An 18,269-nucleotide genomic window follows, 5' to 3' on the forward strand; every position below is an offset into this window, starting at 1 on the left:
TCTTTATTTTTAGAATGTGTGTTTCACTGTAAGCAAGAAGCCGGTTTCAAGTGGGCGTACACATTTTATTAATCCAGGTCATTCACGACACCCTGAAAATGAAACGGGACAGTCAGAAGACAGAGTCAAGGAGTTTCCCCTCGCATCTCAGAGCTAATACTATGATGTAGGCTTATACTCAAGATATGTGGACAATAGGCTAATATTATAACAAAGCTGCAGAACGCCCTTGGCCCACAAGCAAACATTTCAACATATACGCAAGTACTCATCACCTAATATACAGGAAATGGTGAAAAGATTCTACAAGCTGATAGGTATTCATTCATCATTGGCACAAGAATATTCCAAAGAGGGGCTTAGAAATATCATTTCCCATTAGGAAGCACAATTTCCATCTGGGGTGATATTGTGACATTCCCATTGCCTACAGTACATACAGAAATAAGGAGTGGTGGTCAAAATGAGAAACATTTAGGCTCAACTTCAGAAATAAGGCACTAGTGTTGTGGATAAAAAAATTAAATAAATCAGAAGTTGGTCTACAAACAATGTCTGAATGCAATGAATGAACAGTCCCTCATCTTCCAATGTGTTGAATGAATGGTGAAAACTTGACTTTTGCATTATTTGCAACCTTTGGGATGAAGAACAAAAGTTCATAGGTCACACCAGTGTAATCAACAAGGCCATACACAACAATATAAAAACGTTTCATAATTATTTCACTACAAATGAAACAGAATCATTACTTGAATAGAGTGGAGACAACGGTTAGGTAGGTTTGGTGCACCGCTCTGATTTCACCTGGTATTCTGCCCAGAATAACTAATAACCTCTGTCAGTCGGTGCCCGTTTCACAAATCTTCATTTCCTGTTGTGTTTAAATTACCAGAGAACAATATCTTCCTGGGCAACGGTTCAACCAGTCCTCTACGTTTTAACACCCATTTAACAGCTGAATTACCTACGGCAATATTACATGCATGGTTAACGAGGTGAATTTTGGCATGGGGGGAAAAAACAAGCAATATCAGAAATAAAGGCAAATCATTTTCTTACTGACATGAGGTGACTAAACAGACATTTACAATAGCACATTTAACCTTAGCATGATTCTAAGACGACACACTAAGCCTAACCAATAGTTCACAGTCATGGCAGTGGTATATCAACTGGCCCAGCTGTTAATCAACCCATTCTGCCAGTCAAGTCATTCAAAAGAACATGTCCAAAAACTAGACTGTCTGGACTGTATCGGAGTGAGTGGTGCCAAAGAAAGCACTTGGCTTTGACTCTTGAAACTAACAAGGCACAAATCATTCGGTATCTAGGCTATTCTAAAACATCAGTCACTGGCGTCAGAACACTACTATACTCATGATAAGCACCTATTTTGGTTGTACGCAAGTCTTCCAAATTGACCTTATAGAATCTAGATGTAGCAGCCCCTTAAGAGTCCTGCTAGATACTGTGTTGCTGCCAGTGCTGTGTAACAAGTTTTAGTCTATGCGTGGGTGTTTGTGTGTACTATAACAGTGCGTGTGCAATGTTTAGTCATGTATGCATGTACAGGTATCTGCCAAACTAAAAGAAACACAGACAAGGTCTTGGTAGGACGTTGAGCCACCCACGAGCCGCCAGGTCAGCTTCAATGTGCCTTAGTATATATTCTACAAGTGTCTGGGATTTTATTGTATGGATACGACACAATTCTTCCACAAGAAATTCCATAATTTGGTGTTTTGTTGATGGTGGTGAAAAACCGCCATCTCAGGCGCCACTCCAGAATTTCCCTTTAAGTTTTCAATTGGGTTGATTTGGTGACACACACACCCTTTAAACCGCCTTTGCTCCTTTGAGACCCCTCTCAAAGTCACTGAGATTCCTTTTAGCCATGGTAGCCAAAATAATTGGGAACTGGGCATTTTTATACATTTAATTGCTTAATTAACACAGGTGTGGAATCACCCGCTTTTGATGTACTTTGTATCCCTCATTTACTCAAGTGTTTCCTTTATTTTGTCAGTTACCTGCATCTACTATTATGTGCATGGATATACATGAGTGTCTGTATGCGTGTACCTACATACTGTATCTATTCTGGACTGTGTGCGCGCATGTTCCCTCATGTACAATTGTGAGTGTGTCTGTGTACGTGCGTAGGTCTGCCAGTACGTGCACACGACTGTGTGCGTACATATACAAACACATGTTCCCTCAGCACTGGGTCTCTTTACTGTCCACCACGCAGGCCTGCCTCTTGAGGCGGCGCTTGTCGTGGCGGCCCGAGCGTGGCGTGCTCTGCTCCGCCGTCAGGTCCTCGTATGAAGACTTGGTGGCGTTGGAGCCTCCGCGAGGAGGGAAGTCGTCCTTGTCGAGGTGAGAGTCGCAGCTGGGATCCTCCTGGATGGTGGCCATCCGTGGGCCCTCCCCCACCACCACTACGCTCCCCGAGGACGGGCCAAGGCCCGAAGCCGAGCCTGGGGCTGGGGTACTGCTGCTGCCTGAGGCAGACGGGCCCGTTGGGGGTAGAGGAGGAAGGGAGTGGGTTGGGATCCGAGCGGCGGAGAAGAAGGTGGGAGGCGGAGGTGGCTTGACGATGCGGACGGAGGCCGACTCGAGGCTGCTCAGCATCTCTGCGTTCTGGGGGGAGGTAGTAGAGTCAGGGTTGTGTTTGACTAACTGCCTGTAACTGGGGTCCGATCCTTTTTAACTCATTTCGTCATGGCTTGGGGAAGGGGAAAAAAAGACACCTTGGAAAATAAAGTTAAACTGTTCATTATTTCCAAGTAAACTGGCGGAGATGAAATGGAACGGACCCAGTCTTTCCGCACCATTACAACTGAACAGTCCACTGTGCAGCCCAACAACTCGGACACTCTGGCTCCATGCAACAAGGTCGACAAACGACCTCACAAAGACAACACGGTGCACTCCTCACACACGTCACGCATCCTTGTGACACACACCGACAGAGTACACCCCCCCCCCCCCTCCACACCTCACACACTCACCTGAGGGTGGAGCTCTACTAAGTACAGGTACCTCAACCATCTGCTGCAGTTCCGCGAGGGGCCAAGGCAAACGGAACAGTGACGGAACAGGTCATTGCAACCCAAATATCCCACAGTTGACTTATTTATCCTTTATTTCACCAGGGAACGTTGAGATTAACCTCTCCTCTTCAAGTCAGCCCTGTGAGGCCACCAGACGTGCTACTGCATAGAAACCATTCATGCTGCGTATGGGCTAATTACGGCCCAAATCCATTCCTAAACCCTTGCCCCTATGCACTTCTTGTAAATCTTTAAAGATTGTATGGTTAATAACATATGGTTCTCACACCAACTTGCCCTCTGATAGGCTTGGTGGAATCTTCACCCCTTACTGCTTACACTTATGCAGTCCTGTTAGATCTAGGTGATCCGGCCTAGGGTCGGGGTCGATTTTGGAATTGGGCAAATAACTGCAGGTGAGCAAATAAGACTGCGTGCTCTCTAGTAGTATGAGGTTTCTATAAAAGGGATAACGTGTTATAGCGAGTGCGACTTCAAAGTTCAAACCTAGCACACGTGGTCAGTAGTGAACATGAGGGCATAGGAAGCTTCAAGGACTTACGCTGGGGAAGTACATGGTCTTGGTGTTCTCCTCATACTCCTTGTCCAGATTTTTATCCTACAGAAATGAAAAACAGTAAGTATCCCATTAGTGTATAAACAATTAAAATGATTGTGTCTTTATCAACAATGCACCAGGTGGGCTTTGAAAGCAAAATATCTTATACAGATCTCTACTGGACAACAAGATGTATAGACAAGCAAGGGTTTGATATAGATATATATATACACTGCTCAAAAAAATAAAGGAAACACTTAAACAACACAATGTAACTCCAAGTCAATCACACTTCTGTGAAATCAAACTGTCCACTTAGGAAGCAATCGATCGAACCCGGGTCTGTAGACGCCTCAAGTAATGCGACGCAGTGCCTAAGACCACTGCGCCACTCGGGAGGCCCCCACTGATTTATATATTTAACATGATAAGCGTATCTGCTATTTTCGTCATCACTAAACAATTGATCCGAGGAATCTTTGCCCTGAAGGAAGGGTTGAGGTAAGTCTGGTATTGGTGTGCGAGTGTTTTGGGTTCAGGTCTCACCACACAGTGCACCAGGATGCTGAGAGGGATCCAGAAGACTAGAGAGAACACCACCACTGAGCCCACTATATTGTCTGCTAGGAACTTCCCTATGAGAGAGAAAAATACTTTAACACCGAGAAGCCTTTCAAGTCAATCACAACATCTAGTATAGACCTCGAAGCTACCCCCTCACTGCATCGCCACTCACCGAATGTGTTGATGTCCAGCTTGTCAATGAAATCCCACAACCGCTCGATCACATCCTGGACTTGCTTCATGCATCTACCCTGAAACAAACAGACAAATCAATATACTGTCTCATCATTGTCAGAAGTTTTTTTATTAAAAGCGGTAACTTCCAATATAATCTTTTCTAAATGTTTTCTTTGTGTCAAAATGTTTTCTTATTTCGATTTTAATGTATTATTGAAGTGAAATGTGTTGAAACTATGAATACAGCCTGTGTCCATTAAGTGTGAGTAGAGGTAAAAAGGGCAATGCTAAAAAGGAAGAGGTCAGTCACTCACGGCCTCATCACAGAAGCCCACGGTACAGGGTTTCCCCTTGCGCAGGTACAGGACGTTCCCGTCGCTTTTGACGAAAGGAGTGCAGGCACCATTTTTGTCCCGACAGCACACCTTACACGAGTCGTATGTCTCTGGAAGAGTCGAGAGAGGTCAGGTTGGGGTTAAAGACAGCCTGGACCACATGTGCTTTACTGCTACCTGTCCCTTTCTCAGAATATCAATTATTTACAGTATATTGTCAGGAATCAAATTAAAAGCTTTGGGTTTCAAAATGTCAACTTGCGAGGCATCAAATCAAATAAAGAACAAATAATTTCTAAGGCAAGATATTGGGTACCATAGAAATAGAATCTATTTCTATGCTGGGTACACCGAAGAGAGAACGTAGACATCAGTCTCTCTACAGTTGTATTTCGATGGGTACACCATGGAACTGGTCAGTGGTGTCAGTCTAGATTGTAGCAGTGTGTCTGCTAGAGGGTCGTACCATTACAAGCACAGGGCAGCAGGTTCTGCACGGCCTCACAGAAGGTCATGCACTCCCCGGCTCTGCACCTCCCACTGTCCACACAGATGGTATTGTCCGGAGCGTTGTCTGGGGCTGGGCACTCACTGCTGTCACCTAAGGGGATGGATAGTACAACACACAGTGAGTCAGTCAAAAATACCAACAGATGTCTCAACAGCAAGACCTGGGGACCTATCCAGCTAGAGGATTTTGTTCCAACATATCTTACATAGCAGATCATGAGTCATTGGGCGGCAGGTAGACTAGTGGTTACAGCGTTGGGCCATTAACCGAAAGGTTGCAAGATCAAATCCCCGAGCTGACAAGGTTAAAATCTGCCGTTCTGCCCCTGAACAAGGCAGTTACCCCACTGTTCCTAGGCCGTCATTGTAAATAAGAATGTGTTCTTAACTGACTTGCCTGGTTAAATAAAGGGAAAATAAAAATAAATAAATTGTTATGTTGAAGAGGAAAATGTCAGAAAAGCTGGAGTTTATTTTATCGAACCTTTATTTAAGCAGGGGAGAGTCCCATCAAAAACAAAGCATCTTTTACAAGGGAGCCATGCATTACAAAGCATCAATGACAAATCAAAAAATAAATCCCATCTGTCCGTCTAGCCGTGGCAGTCCTGTGTATGTCCAGTAGGGGGGGGGCTTACCTGTGCAGAGGGACATGCCTTTACAGGTGGCGTTGATGGGCTCCTGGCACGTCTTCCCTGCCTGCTCAAACTTGCATTTCTTACAGCACGGACTATTCCTGTCACTGGATGTACCGGAACACAGAAAAATAGTACACAACCTCAGTTCACATGTTGTGAATGTTAGTAAGCAGCTTAGCAGTGTATATGCACCTCGCTTGCTCAGGCTGCTCGAGAGTTGCTCAAGACACTAGAGAGGTAGGCTACTGGATACTGCTTGAATCAAACAAATGCAATGTGCATTGGCACATCAATGCCAGTTGACTAAGAAATTGTCAGTTGATTTGACCGGTTTACTGTATAATATGCAAAATGTAATATATGTAATCACCTTCTTACATGTACCTGTTCCCCCAAGGGGACAATAATGTCAGCCAGTAAGTAAAGAAAGGCGGGAATTCAGCAAAGCCCTTGTAAATGTCATCCTACCACATTAATTACTGCACTCCGAGGCAGCCATTTTGGGGTGTGTGTGGCGTGTTTCTACCTGCACTGGGACTCGGGCCTGAACTTGCAGTCGGCAGAGCAGCACGGGTCGTTGTTGCGGTGCAGCATGCCCGGGTCGCACTCCTCCCCCTCCTCCACGCGGGAATTCCCACACACCTTGCTGTTCCTCTCCTTGAAGCAGATAGGGGCCTTGAAGCGCAGCGTCTTACCTATGGAGATCTTACTGCAGTCGGAGAAACGCTGTGTGGAGAAGAAGGGAGAGAAAGGAAGAAGGTAACTGATGAGTCATTTGGCAGAAGATCTCCTCATTTGAAGTACGCAAGAGCTGTACCTTGTTGTTGTAGTGGTCCCCGCTCACAGCGATAGGGTACATGACAAACTTGCCCCCATGGTCATCGCTTGGGGCACAGTAGGGGATGTTGTCAGGGTCGTGCTCCGCCCCAAAGTTATGGCCCAATTCATGGGTTGTCACCAAATCTGCTTCCTGGTGGTGGGGGGGACGGGGACGAAAAAAAGCTAAGTTTAATGTTTGGAAACTATACATTGACTTGCAACAATTAAATAATACAGAAATTATTACATGATCTATTATCTTCGGGCTATAAAAGCAAGTTTTCTCAGTAGGATATCAGAGGTGCATTGACCTAAAGAGGGTCTTGTAAGGTCTCAAGTCATTATTCATTAGTCACATTTATAATGCTGCCTGTTCAACCCATGACCCAACACAAAGTGCCCCACAGACTATTCGATCCATCACGTCATCAGACAACAGCACAAATCATCATATTGAAAGGCCACAAGGCAGTGCTAAATCATCTGACCTATGACTCAGAAAGAGCTCATGAATTACACATTACAGGGAGTTTTTCAGCCCTTGTTCTAGTGTATTCGACAGAGGGTTCAGATACCATAGAAATACAGTAGTATGACTAAATTCAACTCAATGAGGAACCTACCTTGGTTAGAATGGTTTTGCCATAGTTCTTGGTGCTGGTTAAACCAGTGTTGAGGTAGCTGGGTTTCTTGGCGGATTGAGATGGATAGTAAGCTGCAGAAAACAAAAAGGAAGAGAAATCAGACTAGAAATATAGGAGCAAGCTCTTATGAATGTATCACTCCATTATCAAAACACTCATCATAATAATCATACTAATTTGATCTAAAATGAGAGGACGTCTGTGAGAGGCTGAGCCTTACGTTTGGGGCAGAGGCCCCCCAGAGCCTGGGCCTTAGAGGGGGCCACGTAGGCCAGGCCCAGTGTCCCCTCGTCAAAGTCCTGGTAGGTGAACAGGTGGGCCAGGCACACAGTGCTAGCATTGTCCGCTATATCCGAGCTGAATTGCTGGAGACAATGAAAGGGATTGGAAAGTTTAAAAAAACAATACTAGTTAGCTAGCATATTCCCTACTGATGAGGACATTTTTTGTTGCCAGTCATGTTTAGTCCTCTTAAAAAAAAATGCTTCTAAAGTTTTACAACGTATAGACCTGGGGTATTCAACTCTTACCAATACGAGGTCCGGAGCCTGCTTATAACTAATTGTACCCACCTGGTGTCCCAAGTCTAAATCAGTCCCTGATTAGAGGGGATCAATGAATAAATGCAGTGGAACTGGCTTCGAAGTCCAAAGTTGATTTGAGAGTTGTAGACCATACAGTGACCTAATCATATTTTGTAAAGAATATCCTACAATTGATACGTTTATTCTAGCCTGGTCCCAGATCAGTTTGTGCCTTCTTGCCAGTTAGTTGCTGATCTGGGACCAGGCTAGGGGAATGACCTTCCTACATACTAGCACACTGTGTAGATTCCACTCTCCTTTCAGATCAGTAGTAATGTCTCACCTCCAGCAGTTTCTTGACATCCCACACCTCCTTGCCTTGGATGGGGCTTCCCTTCATGTTGTAGTGGGTCCAGCCCGGCCCAGCCTGGCCAAGTGGCGCATTGGTCGGCTCCTTGTTGATGATGATCTACAACCAGCACATTACAACTTATTAAACCCCATTTAAGGTTGCAGCATGTACTACAGTACCCATAATGCTCTGTACAAGATATCCGATTGAAGGTCAGGAGAAGAAATGGAGCATGGACCGCCACAGCATATCTTTTCAGTGAGAGAGCGGCGGATTTGTAGTAGACGCACAGTGTCGCCATTCATCCCCCGAGCGAGAGGAACCAATTGAACTTCTCCACCCGCTTTTCCACACAAAGCGCTTTCACTGTCTGCTCCAAAAATGCTTTTCCAAATTCAATTAGAGTACTACAGACATACGACCTCACTTCTCCACCCAGCACTGACACATTACACACTGAGATTATGTTGTCTGTAGTGATGGTTAAATGCCAAACATGGTCTTGCCGCCTACTACTGCTGCTGCTACTACACACGGAAGTGTAACAGTTGTCCTCACCTGTTGGATCTGAACACCGTATCCTGTGAACTCGTCATCCCAGGTTGTGTTCCTGTACATGTCGTCCACTCTGTCAATCAACTCAATCTAGAAGAAACGCAACAGACCGTAATTAGTACTGTAGAATGATACTGTTCACAATGACAATAAGGGCCATTTGCCAGATCATGCCCGTTCTTGGACAGTGGCTCTTTGAGGCACTACATATTTCCAATGGACCCCAAGGCCCTACTTCCAGGGCCTTCATGAAGGCCTAAAAGGATAGAGTAGGTATTGGCATTATGAGAGCAGATAGCTCCTCCCTTTGATAGGCTAGGTACAATTCTGACCACAATACTGCTCAGATCTACAGTGCATTCAGAACGTATTCATACAGAACGTATTCATACCCCAAGACTTATTCCACGTTTTGTTGTGTTACAATCTGAATTCAAAATGGATTCTATTTATTTATTTATTTTTTCTTGCCCAGCTATACACAATACCCCATAGTGACGAAGTGAAAACATGTTTTTAGACATTTTTGCAAGTCCATGCAACTTATTATGTGACTTGTTAAGCACATTTTTACTTCGGGAACTTATTTTGGCTCGCCAGAACAAAGGGGTTGAATACTTATTGACTCAAGACATTTCAGCTTTCCATTTTTAATAAAAAATAAATAAAAAAAAATCCCCTTTGACATTATGGGATTGTGTAGGTGAGTGACACAAAATCTCAGTTTAATCTATTTAAAATTCAGGCTGTAACAACAATGTGGAAAAGGTTAAGGGGTCTGAACAGGGTTGTGGTGGTCATAACATTTTGTCAGGCAGTGATTGTCAAGCAAATAACTGCCGGTCTCATGGTAATTTACCGTTAATTAACAAAGACAAGCCACTGATGCAGACCTTTGGAACATCGACATTTTTAAAAAGTCTAATAAATCCATGCAATATATAGCCTACACCATCACAATAAATCCATTACTTATTTTAGACAGGCTGAAAGAAACATGATATGAAGAAAATGTGTATTTCAGAAAAACAGAATAGCATACTCTGAGTTGATCTTATGTTAGGCCCTGATCTGGCTATGCCATATGGCTGTGGGCTACACTAGTTTGATTTTAGCAGACAAGATTTGCTTAGAATTCCATGCCATTATTTAATATTATTTTATAGTATGAAGAATACAATTGAACAAAGCTGAATAAAATAGAAAGGATATGTTCTCCAAATGATTTGAGGGAGTGCGCACGTGGTCTGTGGTGATCGGTAAACAAAGAAACAGGTCTTCCTATATGCTTAATTTAGAGTTATTTATGCAACTTTAGTTGTGATAAACGTTGGGCTTTATGTTTTGATTTTAATACATGCTAAGGCTGCATGATGTGACTAATGATGATTTGAAAAAAGTTACATGAAATGCATCATCTCTGCTTTGTTATTGTCGCAGGCGGCACACACTTCAGCAGTCTCTCATTCACAATTTCACAAGCACTTGATAATGCCTCGGATTTTTGCGGCCAGTGAATGGAGGACGCTTTTCCCATGGTTCATTTTTCATACCAGCCAGGTAGGCTATAGTCATGTTGTAAAGAGAAGCAATGGAAAGTTGCGAAATAAATATAGTAGGCCTCGCCTATTGGTCACCCAACAGCCCTAGGCGGGAATACTTTCTGAATGCACTGTACCTGACAATATAGTGCTAATAGGCTTGCTAAATTCTTGTAATTTCCCCAGAAATCCCAGTTTATTCCCTCATAATTCCCAAATCTTCCAACCAGGATTTCTGGAAAACCAGGGAACTTAGGGAAAGTTACTGGAATTTTTCAACCCTAAGTGCCAATAGGTTAAGGGTCCTCTCACCAGGTAGTTGAGTGTGATGCTCTCCTCTCCACGGCCCATGTGTTTGAAGAAGCGGTAGTCGGCCACCAGGGCTAGAGGACAGGTGTTCTTCTTGTGGTTGTGGGCTGCTCTCTTTGCTCTGTGGAGGGAATCTATGGAGAGACGAGAGAGAGAAAGAAATAAAACTACTAGGATGTCACAGATGGGAGAATGAATGAGGCCACTTCTTCAGTTTCCAACTATTAGATGCCCTTGTTCTCACATTTGATTATGTATAAACTAATTAGAAGCAGTTGCAATTGCGATCAAAACACTTGGGTGATCTTTTGGAATCATGGAAATAGAATGTTTATTATAATTATATAGTTAGAAAATAAATAATAGTGGGCACTTTGAATACAGTGTTGTTTGACATGACGACGAATTAAAATGCCATGGACAGTTATTGTGACAGCGTAGGAACCAAAGTGATGTTCAGTGTTTCCTAGGGGACCTTATAATCTTTGGCTACATTAAATCTTTATTCATATAGCCAACATATTAATTCTTCGCCTATTCCTCTTTGTTTTAGAAGATACTGTTGCACAAACAACATGCTGATTTAAGCCTCCACCAGTACTGGTATCAGGTTGTATTAGCTAGCTACGTTTGCTCTGACTCGGTACTTTTATTAGCTAGTTAGCTAGCCACCTAACTAGCGATTAGCATTAGTGGCTAACACGAATTAGCTTAACTTGCTAAGAAAATACAAACTAGCTGTTTGCAGATATAGGAAACGCAAACTAATATTGTAAATATAGAAGGCTTGTGGATTTATATTAAGATCAAAGTGGAAACAACATTGTTGCATGTGCTGCATTGACCATGCAGACTGAACGACAAGCAACAACAAATGCGCTCCTTGAGTGACAGGAGGTGGGACTAGGTCTGTGTGGAAAGCAGCATGGAGAGAGGGAGCGGAGGACTATAAAAATGGACGTTACACACGGCGTATCACATTTAACAAACCAAACATTAAAATACCGTCATAGAAGATAAATTTAAAACCAAAACCAGTCCGTGCATAAATACCGGTATATAGTAAAATACGGTATACCGCCCAGCCCTACATTAATCCCTAATCAAAATAGCAAAGCACTTATTTTGGAATAGAATTTTAATAAACCTCCATTTCAATTTACCTTCAGTTCACTGATTATTCTGTAAAATAATAGATTTGGCCCAGCTTAGAAGCCACATAGTATGCATCAATTCAGACTAACAATATTATTTATCTTTCCCTTATGACTACATTCATTTTGTACCACACAGTCACAACCCCCCACACACACACCAAGTCATGTGCTCTCCTCTCTACAATATTATTAATTTGGTGGTTATGTGTTTTTTGCATATCCCAACTTCCCTTGAGACACACTCGGAAAGTGGGGTCACGGCCAGGGTCAACCATCAGCTTGCTGATTCGAACAAGCAATCTTTCAGCTACTGGCCCAACGCTCTAACCACTAGGCTACCTGCCACCCATAAGACTCTACTGTAGCGAACCACAGTGTGTGGGTGTACTCGCTAGGTCTTTTTCTCCCTTTAGCCACAGCACCGAGAGACCAGCGACTCACTGTAGTCCAGCCCACCCGCATTACGTACAGGAGCTCTCATTAATTTGAATGCTTCATCTGTGGAGATCAGCACAAAGGAATCAGAGCTTTAAATAATACCCGGTTGCCAGTCCATGTATGGAACACAGGTTTTACACATGAAAGGCTTTTATTCATTGTGAGGCTGTGTTGGGACAAGATAAAATGGCTGCCCACCTACCTACCACCTCTTTGTTCTACTCTCCTCCTCCAGGATTCATCCTCCTCCCTACCTCCTCACACTATAATGTTGTATAAGGTAGCCTCATATGTTTCTGACTGCTTGTGTAAGTGTACACACTTAAACAAGCAACCCGTCTATACGCATCGAACATAAACAAATGGGGCATATACTGTCAAACACACACACACTCTCCCTCACCCTCCTGTGCCTCTCCACCTCTAGCGGCCTCTGGCAGTAAGTCCTGGGCCCCAGCGTGGACGTATCCACACACCTTGGGCGAGGCCAGGCGGCTGAGGTTCCTGATGTCCTCTGACCGGTACACCAATAGACGACCATCGGGGGACGCCTCGGTGAACCTCCACAGGGGCTGAGGAGAGGGAGGAGGTGGGAGGGGAATGGGGTAAATAGAGGGAAGAGAGGATAGGGATGGAGAAAAGGAGGAAGAGGAATGAGAGGGAGGAGAGAGGAAGAAGTAGAATTGGTTCGATAAAGCCTTCTACCATCACTAGGGCAAAAGCTGGTTTAAATAGCTGATCGTTTTTACTCTCACACACAGTTTAGGCATCACTTTATCAACTGTTTTTAGACACCTTTTCTGGCCTACTTTAAAGCAGTGCTCCTATTTTGGGAGGGCATTTACCTCTACATTGTACTCCGTCTCATCTGTCAGGATGTGGGCCGAGAACTCGTCCCCGTCTATGTGTGCCTGCACACGGGAGTGCTCCTCTCCTACACACACACACAAAAGACAGAGCTTTTAAGGGATTCTACTCACACACACCCATATGGTTATTCCATATAAAACCAACCAAATACCCTAATGACTTACCTACAAGATGTCCGGTAAAGTAGTTCTGAAGCTGAACATCATAGCGGTCCTCCTTCCCTTGCTTATCTACAAACACAGCTTTGAAGTCCTCAGTGAACAAGTCTGTGTTAGTTGTCAAGTACAGCTTGAAATGTCTGCGGAAGAGAAATGTCAGAGTTTGATGTTAAGAAACATGAGGAATGTACATATTTTGGTTTACTGGGGAATCTACATATTTTGGTTTATTGGGGAATGCATATCTTTTGGTTTATTGAAGATACAAACACATTTTTATTTTGTCAATGGTCGGTCTGTTTCAATTGCACAAAAGCACTGAAAGTCGAATGAAGATAAATGCACTTAGTCATTAGGCCTAGGCAATGGGAAAAGCCATTCCAGTAACAATTAAAACACATATGACCCAGCAGGGAGGACTCTCACCCCAAATGTCATACAATATTTCCTAACATCCCAACTTGTTTGCTTGCTCCTGAATGTTACGTGAGTAGGTGAGAGCGCCCCATTGAGTAGCATGGAATCTTTGCTGTTTTGTCCCTTACACTTTAGTCATTTAGCAGGAGCTCTTATCCAGAGCTTTCAATGTGGAAGTCCCATATGGAAGACCTTGTCCCACCTACCTCTTGAGGGCGCTGAAGCTGATCAGGCGCTCCAGGTGGGACTGGGTGTGGGCGTCCCTCTTCCTGACCGAGTGATGCTGGAGGCCAGACATGGGCAGCACCTCAAAGTCAGACAGCAACGAACTCAGAGCCTCTGAGAGAAAAGACAGGGTCACAGGGGAGTGAGAGGGACAAACAGGCATAACTGGACTCCCTCGTGTAACACCAATATATAGAAACTGGCAGCAGAACATCAATGGAATGGCATCAAACACATGGAAATCTTATGTTTGATGTATTTGATACCATTCCACCCATTCTGCTCCAGCCATTACCACGAGCCGTCCTCCCCAATAAAGGTGCCACCAACCTCCTGTGTCACCAACCCTGGTCCTGGAGAGCATTAAAAATGGGCAGGCTTTGTTTCTAACCCAGCACTAACACACCTGATTCGTGTATCCATCATAGTCTTCCTAATTAGACTATGAAAAGAACTAGACAGTAACCAGGTTTCCATACAACTTTTTTTATGCAAGTCAAGTACATCAGATAAAACAAATGTAATGACTGGCCTGAGGGAAACAGAACATTTGTCAGTAAACTTTCCAAATGTCGACAAAACACTAGACAAGGTGTAATATTTTTGTGTCTGTAAAATTAAATTATGTGAGAAATGGCGGAGGAAACAATTTTATGCTTAAATATTGATATAATGACCATCATATCGAAGTAAACTTGGATACACGCAATGACACGCGTGGTACTCCCACTACGACTCATCGGGAAAGCATGCAGTTTATTAGGCTACGGATGAAATAAATTATGATGAACGTCACAGGGTGGTGAAAGTGCAAGGTGATGAGCTTGATGCTGCCAAAAAATATTGAGGGTCTTAAAAATAATATCGCTCTTTTGTCCATAATAATCTCATCATGTAGGCTATACCTTCACTGTATATGCGAGCTGTTGGCTAGAGAGCACACGCCAATACTGGAGTGGGCAAATTCGCTATACAACACATTTTTTGTGACAAAACCATCAGTAGAGTTGAAAATGCGATGGAAACCCATTTAACTTCCATTTTTTATTCAGCTAGCAGGATTTTAAGCGCTAAAGTTATTTTTATGTGCACTATGTCATCAAGCACAGTCTTTTATCCATAACAACTAGCGGGATATACGCTGCACCGGCAAGACAGAACAGCACACTCCGGTATGACAAGGGGGGGGGGGGGGCGGTCTGTGCATATTTGTAAACAACAGCTGGTGCACAAAATCTAAGGAAGCCTCTAGATTTTGCTCTCCTGAAGTAGAGTATATTGTGATAAATTGCAATTGAGACCACACTACTTGCCTAGAGAGTTTTCAGCTATACTTTCGTGGCTGTTTATTTACCACCACAGACAGATGCTGGCACTAAGACCGCACTCAGTCAGCTGTATAAGGAAATAAGGAAATAAGCAAACAGGAAACCACTCACCCAGAGGCGGCGCTCCTAGTGGCCGGAGACTTTAATGCAGGGAAACTTAAATCGGTTCTACCAAATTTATATCAACATGTAAAATGTGCAACCAGAGGGAAAAAAAATTCTAGATCACCTGTACTCCACACACAGAGACCCGTACAAAGCTCTCCCTCGAACTCCATTTGGTAAATCCGACCACAACTCTATCCTCCTGATTCCTGCTTACAAGCAAAAATTAACTTGGTCTATAAAAAAGTGGTCAGATGAAGCAGATGCTAAACTACAGGACTGTTTTGCTATCACAGACTGGCACATGTTCCGGGATTCTTCCGATGGCATTGAGGAGTACACCACATCGGTCACTGGCTTTATCAATAAGTGCATCGAGGACGTCGTCCCCACAGTGACAGTACGTACATAGTAGACTGGTTGCATCACTGCCTGCTATGGCAATTGCTCAGCCTCTGACCGCAAGGCACTACAGAGGGTAGTGCGCCCAGTACATCACTGGGGCTAAGCTGCCTGCCATCCAGGACCTCTACACCAGGCGGTGTCAGAAGAAGGCCCTAAAAATTGTCAAAGACCCCAGCCACCCCAGTCATAGACTGTTCTCTCTACTACCGCATGGCAAGCAGTACCAGAGTGCCAAGTCTAGGACAAAAACGCTTCTCAACAGTTTTTACCCCCAAGCCACAAGACTCCTGAACAAGTAATCAAATGGCTACCCGGACTATTTGCATTGTGTGCCCCCCCAACCCCTCTTTTTACACTGCTGCTACTCTCTGTTTATCATATATGCATAGTCACTTTAACTATACAATCATGTACATACTACTTCAATTGGGCCGACCAACCAGTGCTCCTGCACATTGGCTAACCGGGCTATCTGCATTGTGTCCCGCCACCCACCACCCCTCTTTTATGCTACTGATACTCTCTGTTCATCATATATGCAGTCACTTTAACCATATCTACATACTACCTCAATCAGCCTGACTAACCAGTGTTTGTATGTAGCCTCGCTACTTTTGTAGCCTCGCTACTGTATATAGCCTGTCTTTTTACTGTTGTTTTATTTCTTTACTTACCTATTGTTCACCTAATACCTTTTTTGCACTATTGGTTAGAGCCTGTAAGTAAGCATTTCACTGTAAGGTCTAGTACACCTGTTGTATTCGGCGCAAGTGACAAATAAACTTTGATTTGATGGAAATATCTCTGGTGGACAAATGCACATATTGTTTTATGCGGATTTTAGAATATTCACATGAAAATCTGTCGCCAATTGGATGGAAACCTAGCTTATCAGGGAAAATCTAAAATGCCCCAGAAAACATTTTCTCTTTTGTCTGCGGCCAAGAGGTCCTCTTTTTTGGGCCACTGGCCTACACACCAAACCCCATAATGTCAAAGTGGAATTATGTTTTTCGGAATTGTTACAAATTAATTAAATGAAAAGCTGAAATGTCTTGAGTCAGTAAGTATTAAACACCTTTGCTATGGCAAGCCTAAATAAGTTCAGGAGTAATGGTTGTGATAGAAAACTGAGGTTGGATCAACAACATTGTAGTTACTCCAAAATACTAACCTAATTGATAGAGTGAAAAGGAAGCCTGTACAGAAAAAAAATATTCCAAAACATGCATCCTGTTTGCAACAGGGCACTAAAGTAACACTGCAAAAAACGTGGCAATTCAATTAACTTTTTGTACTGAATTACAAAGTGTTTATATTGGGGGCAAATCCAATACAACACATTACTGAATACCACTCTCTGTATTTAAGCATAGTGGGTATGCTTGTAATCGTTAAGGACTGGGGAGTTTTTCAGGATAAAATAAAACGTAACGGAGCTAGGAACAGGCAAAGTCCTAGAGGAAAACCTGGTTCCGCCTGCTTGCTACCAGACACTGGGTGATGATTTCACCTTTCAGCAGGCCAATAACCTAAAACACAAGTCCAAATCTAGTTGCTTACCAAGAAGATTGTGAATGTTCAGAGTGGTGACAGAGGGCTGCCTCGCTTCTAGTCCTTAGCGAAATGCTTGTGAATTTTTTTATTTTCTTCCTATACTCGAAATAACATCTACTAACCATGTGTATGTGACCAAATTGGATGTATGGATTTATTTCTTACTGCAGCCAAGAGTCGCGCGAATCTGTGCGTGACGTCAGTGTGTCGTGTATTGGAAAAGTGATTCTTGCTTATATTCTTTATGGTGCAACAAACTAACATAAAACAAAAACAGAACTAAAGGCCCAATTTGCATACATTTGACTGACACCTTACCAGCAACAACAACATGTCTGCTAGCTAAGTTAGGTGCTAGCGAACGGTACTCACCTAAATCCGGGTCATTTTCCCGTGTTTCTTCCTCAATGGCCCTTGGTTTAATCGCACAATTGACCCAACAAGGAGCCCAAAAGACAACAAGGACCAAATACTTCATCGTGAGGTTAAAATAGCTTACTCCACCACTGGTGTCATTATCGCAAGTTGTTGATGAATAATGTCAACACCGGACAGCTTGATCAAAATTATTCATTGACCGCGACTTTATTCGCAATACTTATAGAGCGCAAAGGTTAAAATGTCTAAAAATGCATTGGTGATTAGACTGAATTTCAATTTCATTTAGCTACGCCAGTCGCTTTGATTTCCAAATGCTACTTCCGATACCGGAAGTTCATTGTTTTGGAAAAAGGAACATCCGCTCAATGACCGTGTTCAGAGATACTTTTAAGGAGATGTGAAACTCCAGTGGATTCGTATTAAGGCCAACTGTGTACGTTTCCCGTAAATTGACAATGGGCCGGGCCGCGTGGTGCATTCTGGGTACACCAGACAAGGAGACGTCTCCTTCAAGGAGTAATTGGGCGCTAGCACAAAACCCCAACATGAGCACGAATTACATGAACAAGAAGCTCAACATTACAAATATTTTCCAGGATTTTAAATAATTAACTTGTCCTATGTAATATCGTATTGCTTTGA

The 18,269-nt window shown here is 43.3% G+C and overlaps 1 protein-coding gene across 3 annotated transcripts; it reads right to left on the reverse strand.

The window, feature by feature from the left end:
* Nucleotides 1-44: 44 nt before the first annotated feature.
* Nucleotides 45-17,986, reverse strand: adam17a (ADAM metallopeptidase domain 17a). 3 transcript variants are annotated; one of them, XM_071327167.1, is made up of 20 exons: nt 17,619-17,985; nt 13,833-13,965; nt 13,216-13,349; nt 13,027-13,115; nt 12,585-12,753; nt 10,590-10,720; nt 8,740-8,826; nt 8,173-8,298; nt 7,526-7,670; nt 7,285-7,376; nt 6,660-6,812; nt 6,369-6,568; nt 5,843-5,946; nt 5,161-5,295; nt 4,674-4,804; nt 4,355-4,433; nt 4,165-4,253; nt 3,622-3,678; nt 3,018-3,057; nt 45-2,646 (listed from the first exon to the last, which is right to left on the reverse strand). In XM_071327167.1, the coding sequence occupies exons 1-20, from the start codon at nt 17,722-17,724 to the stop codon at nt 2,237-2,239; spliced, it is 2,610 nt and encodes an 869-aa protein (XP_071183268.1). In that variant the 5' UTR covers nt 17,725-17,985; the 3' UTR covers nt 45-2,236. The 3 variants fall into 3 exon arrangements, with proteins under 3 accessions (XP_071183268.1, XP_071183267.1, XP_071183269.1); XM_071327166.1 differs by having other exon boundaries at nt 3,018-3,060; XM_071327168.1 differs by lacking the exon at nt 3,018-3,057 and having other exon boundaries at nt 17,619-17,986.
* Nucleotides 17,987-18,269: the final 283 nt, after the last annotated feature.

The sequence above is a fragment of the Salvelinus alpinus genome, chromosome 9 (assembly GCF_045679555.1).
Source record: "Salvelinus alpinus chromosome 9, SLU_Salpinus.1, whole genome shotgun sequence".
Taxonomy (NCBI): Eukaryota; Metazoa; Chordata; class Actinopteri; order Salmoniformes; family Salmonidae; genus Salvelinus; species Salvelinus alpinus.

What these genes read in the sequence shown, in the direction of transcription:
- adam17a (XM_071327166.1), bottom strand. Translation starts at nt 17,724, where the DNA reads ATGAAGTATTTGGTCCTTGTTGTCTTTTGGGCTCCTTGTTGGGTCAAT. An exon ending in GCATCACACTCAACTACCTG is followed by an intron (nt 8,827 to 10,589) that starts GTGAGAGGACCC and finishes CGTTTCTTCTAG; the next exon opens with ATTGAGTTGATTGACAGAGT. An exon ending in GCATCCTGGTGCACTGTGTG is followed by an intron (nt 3,679 to 4,164) that starts GTGAGACCTGAA and finishes TCATTTCTGTAG; the next exon opens with GATAAAAATCTGGACAAGGA.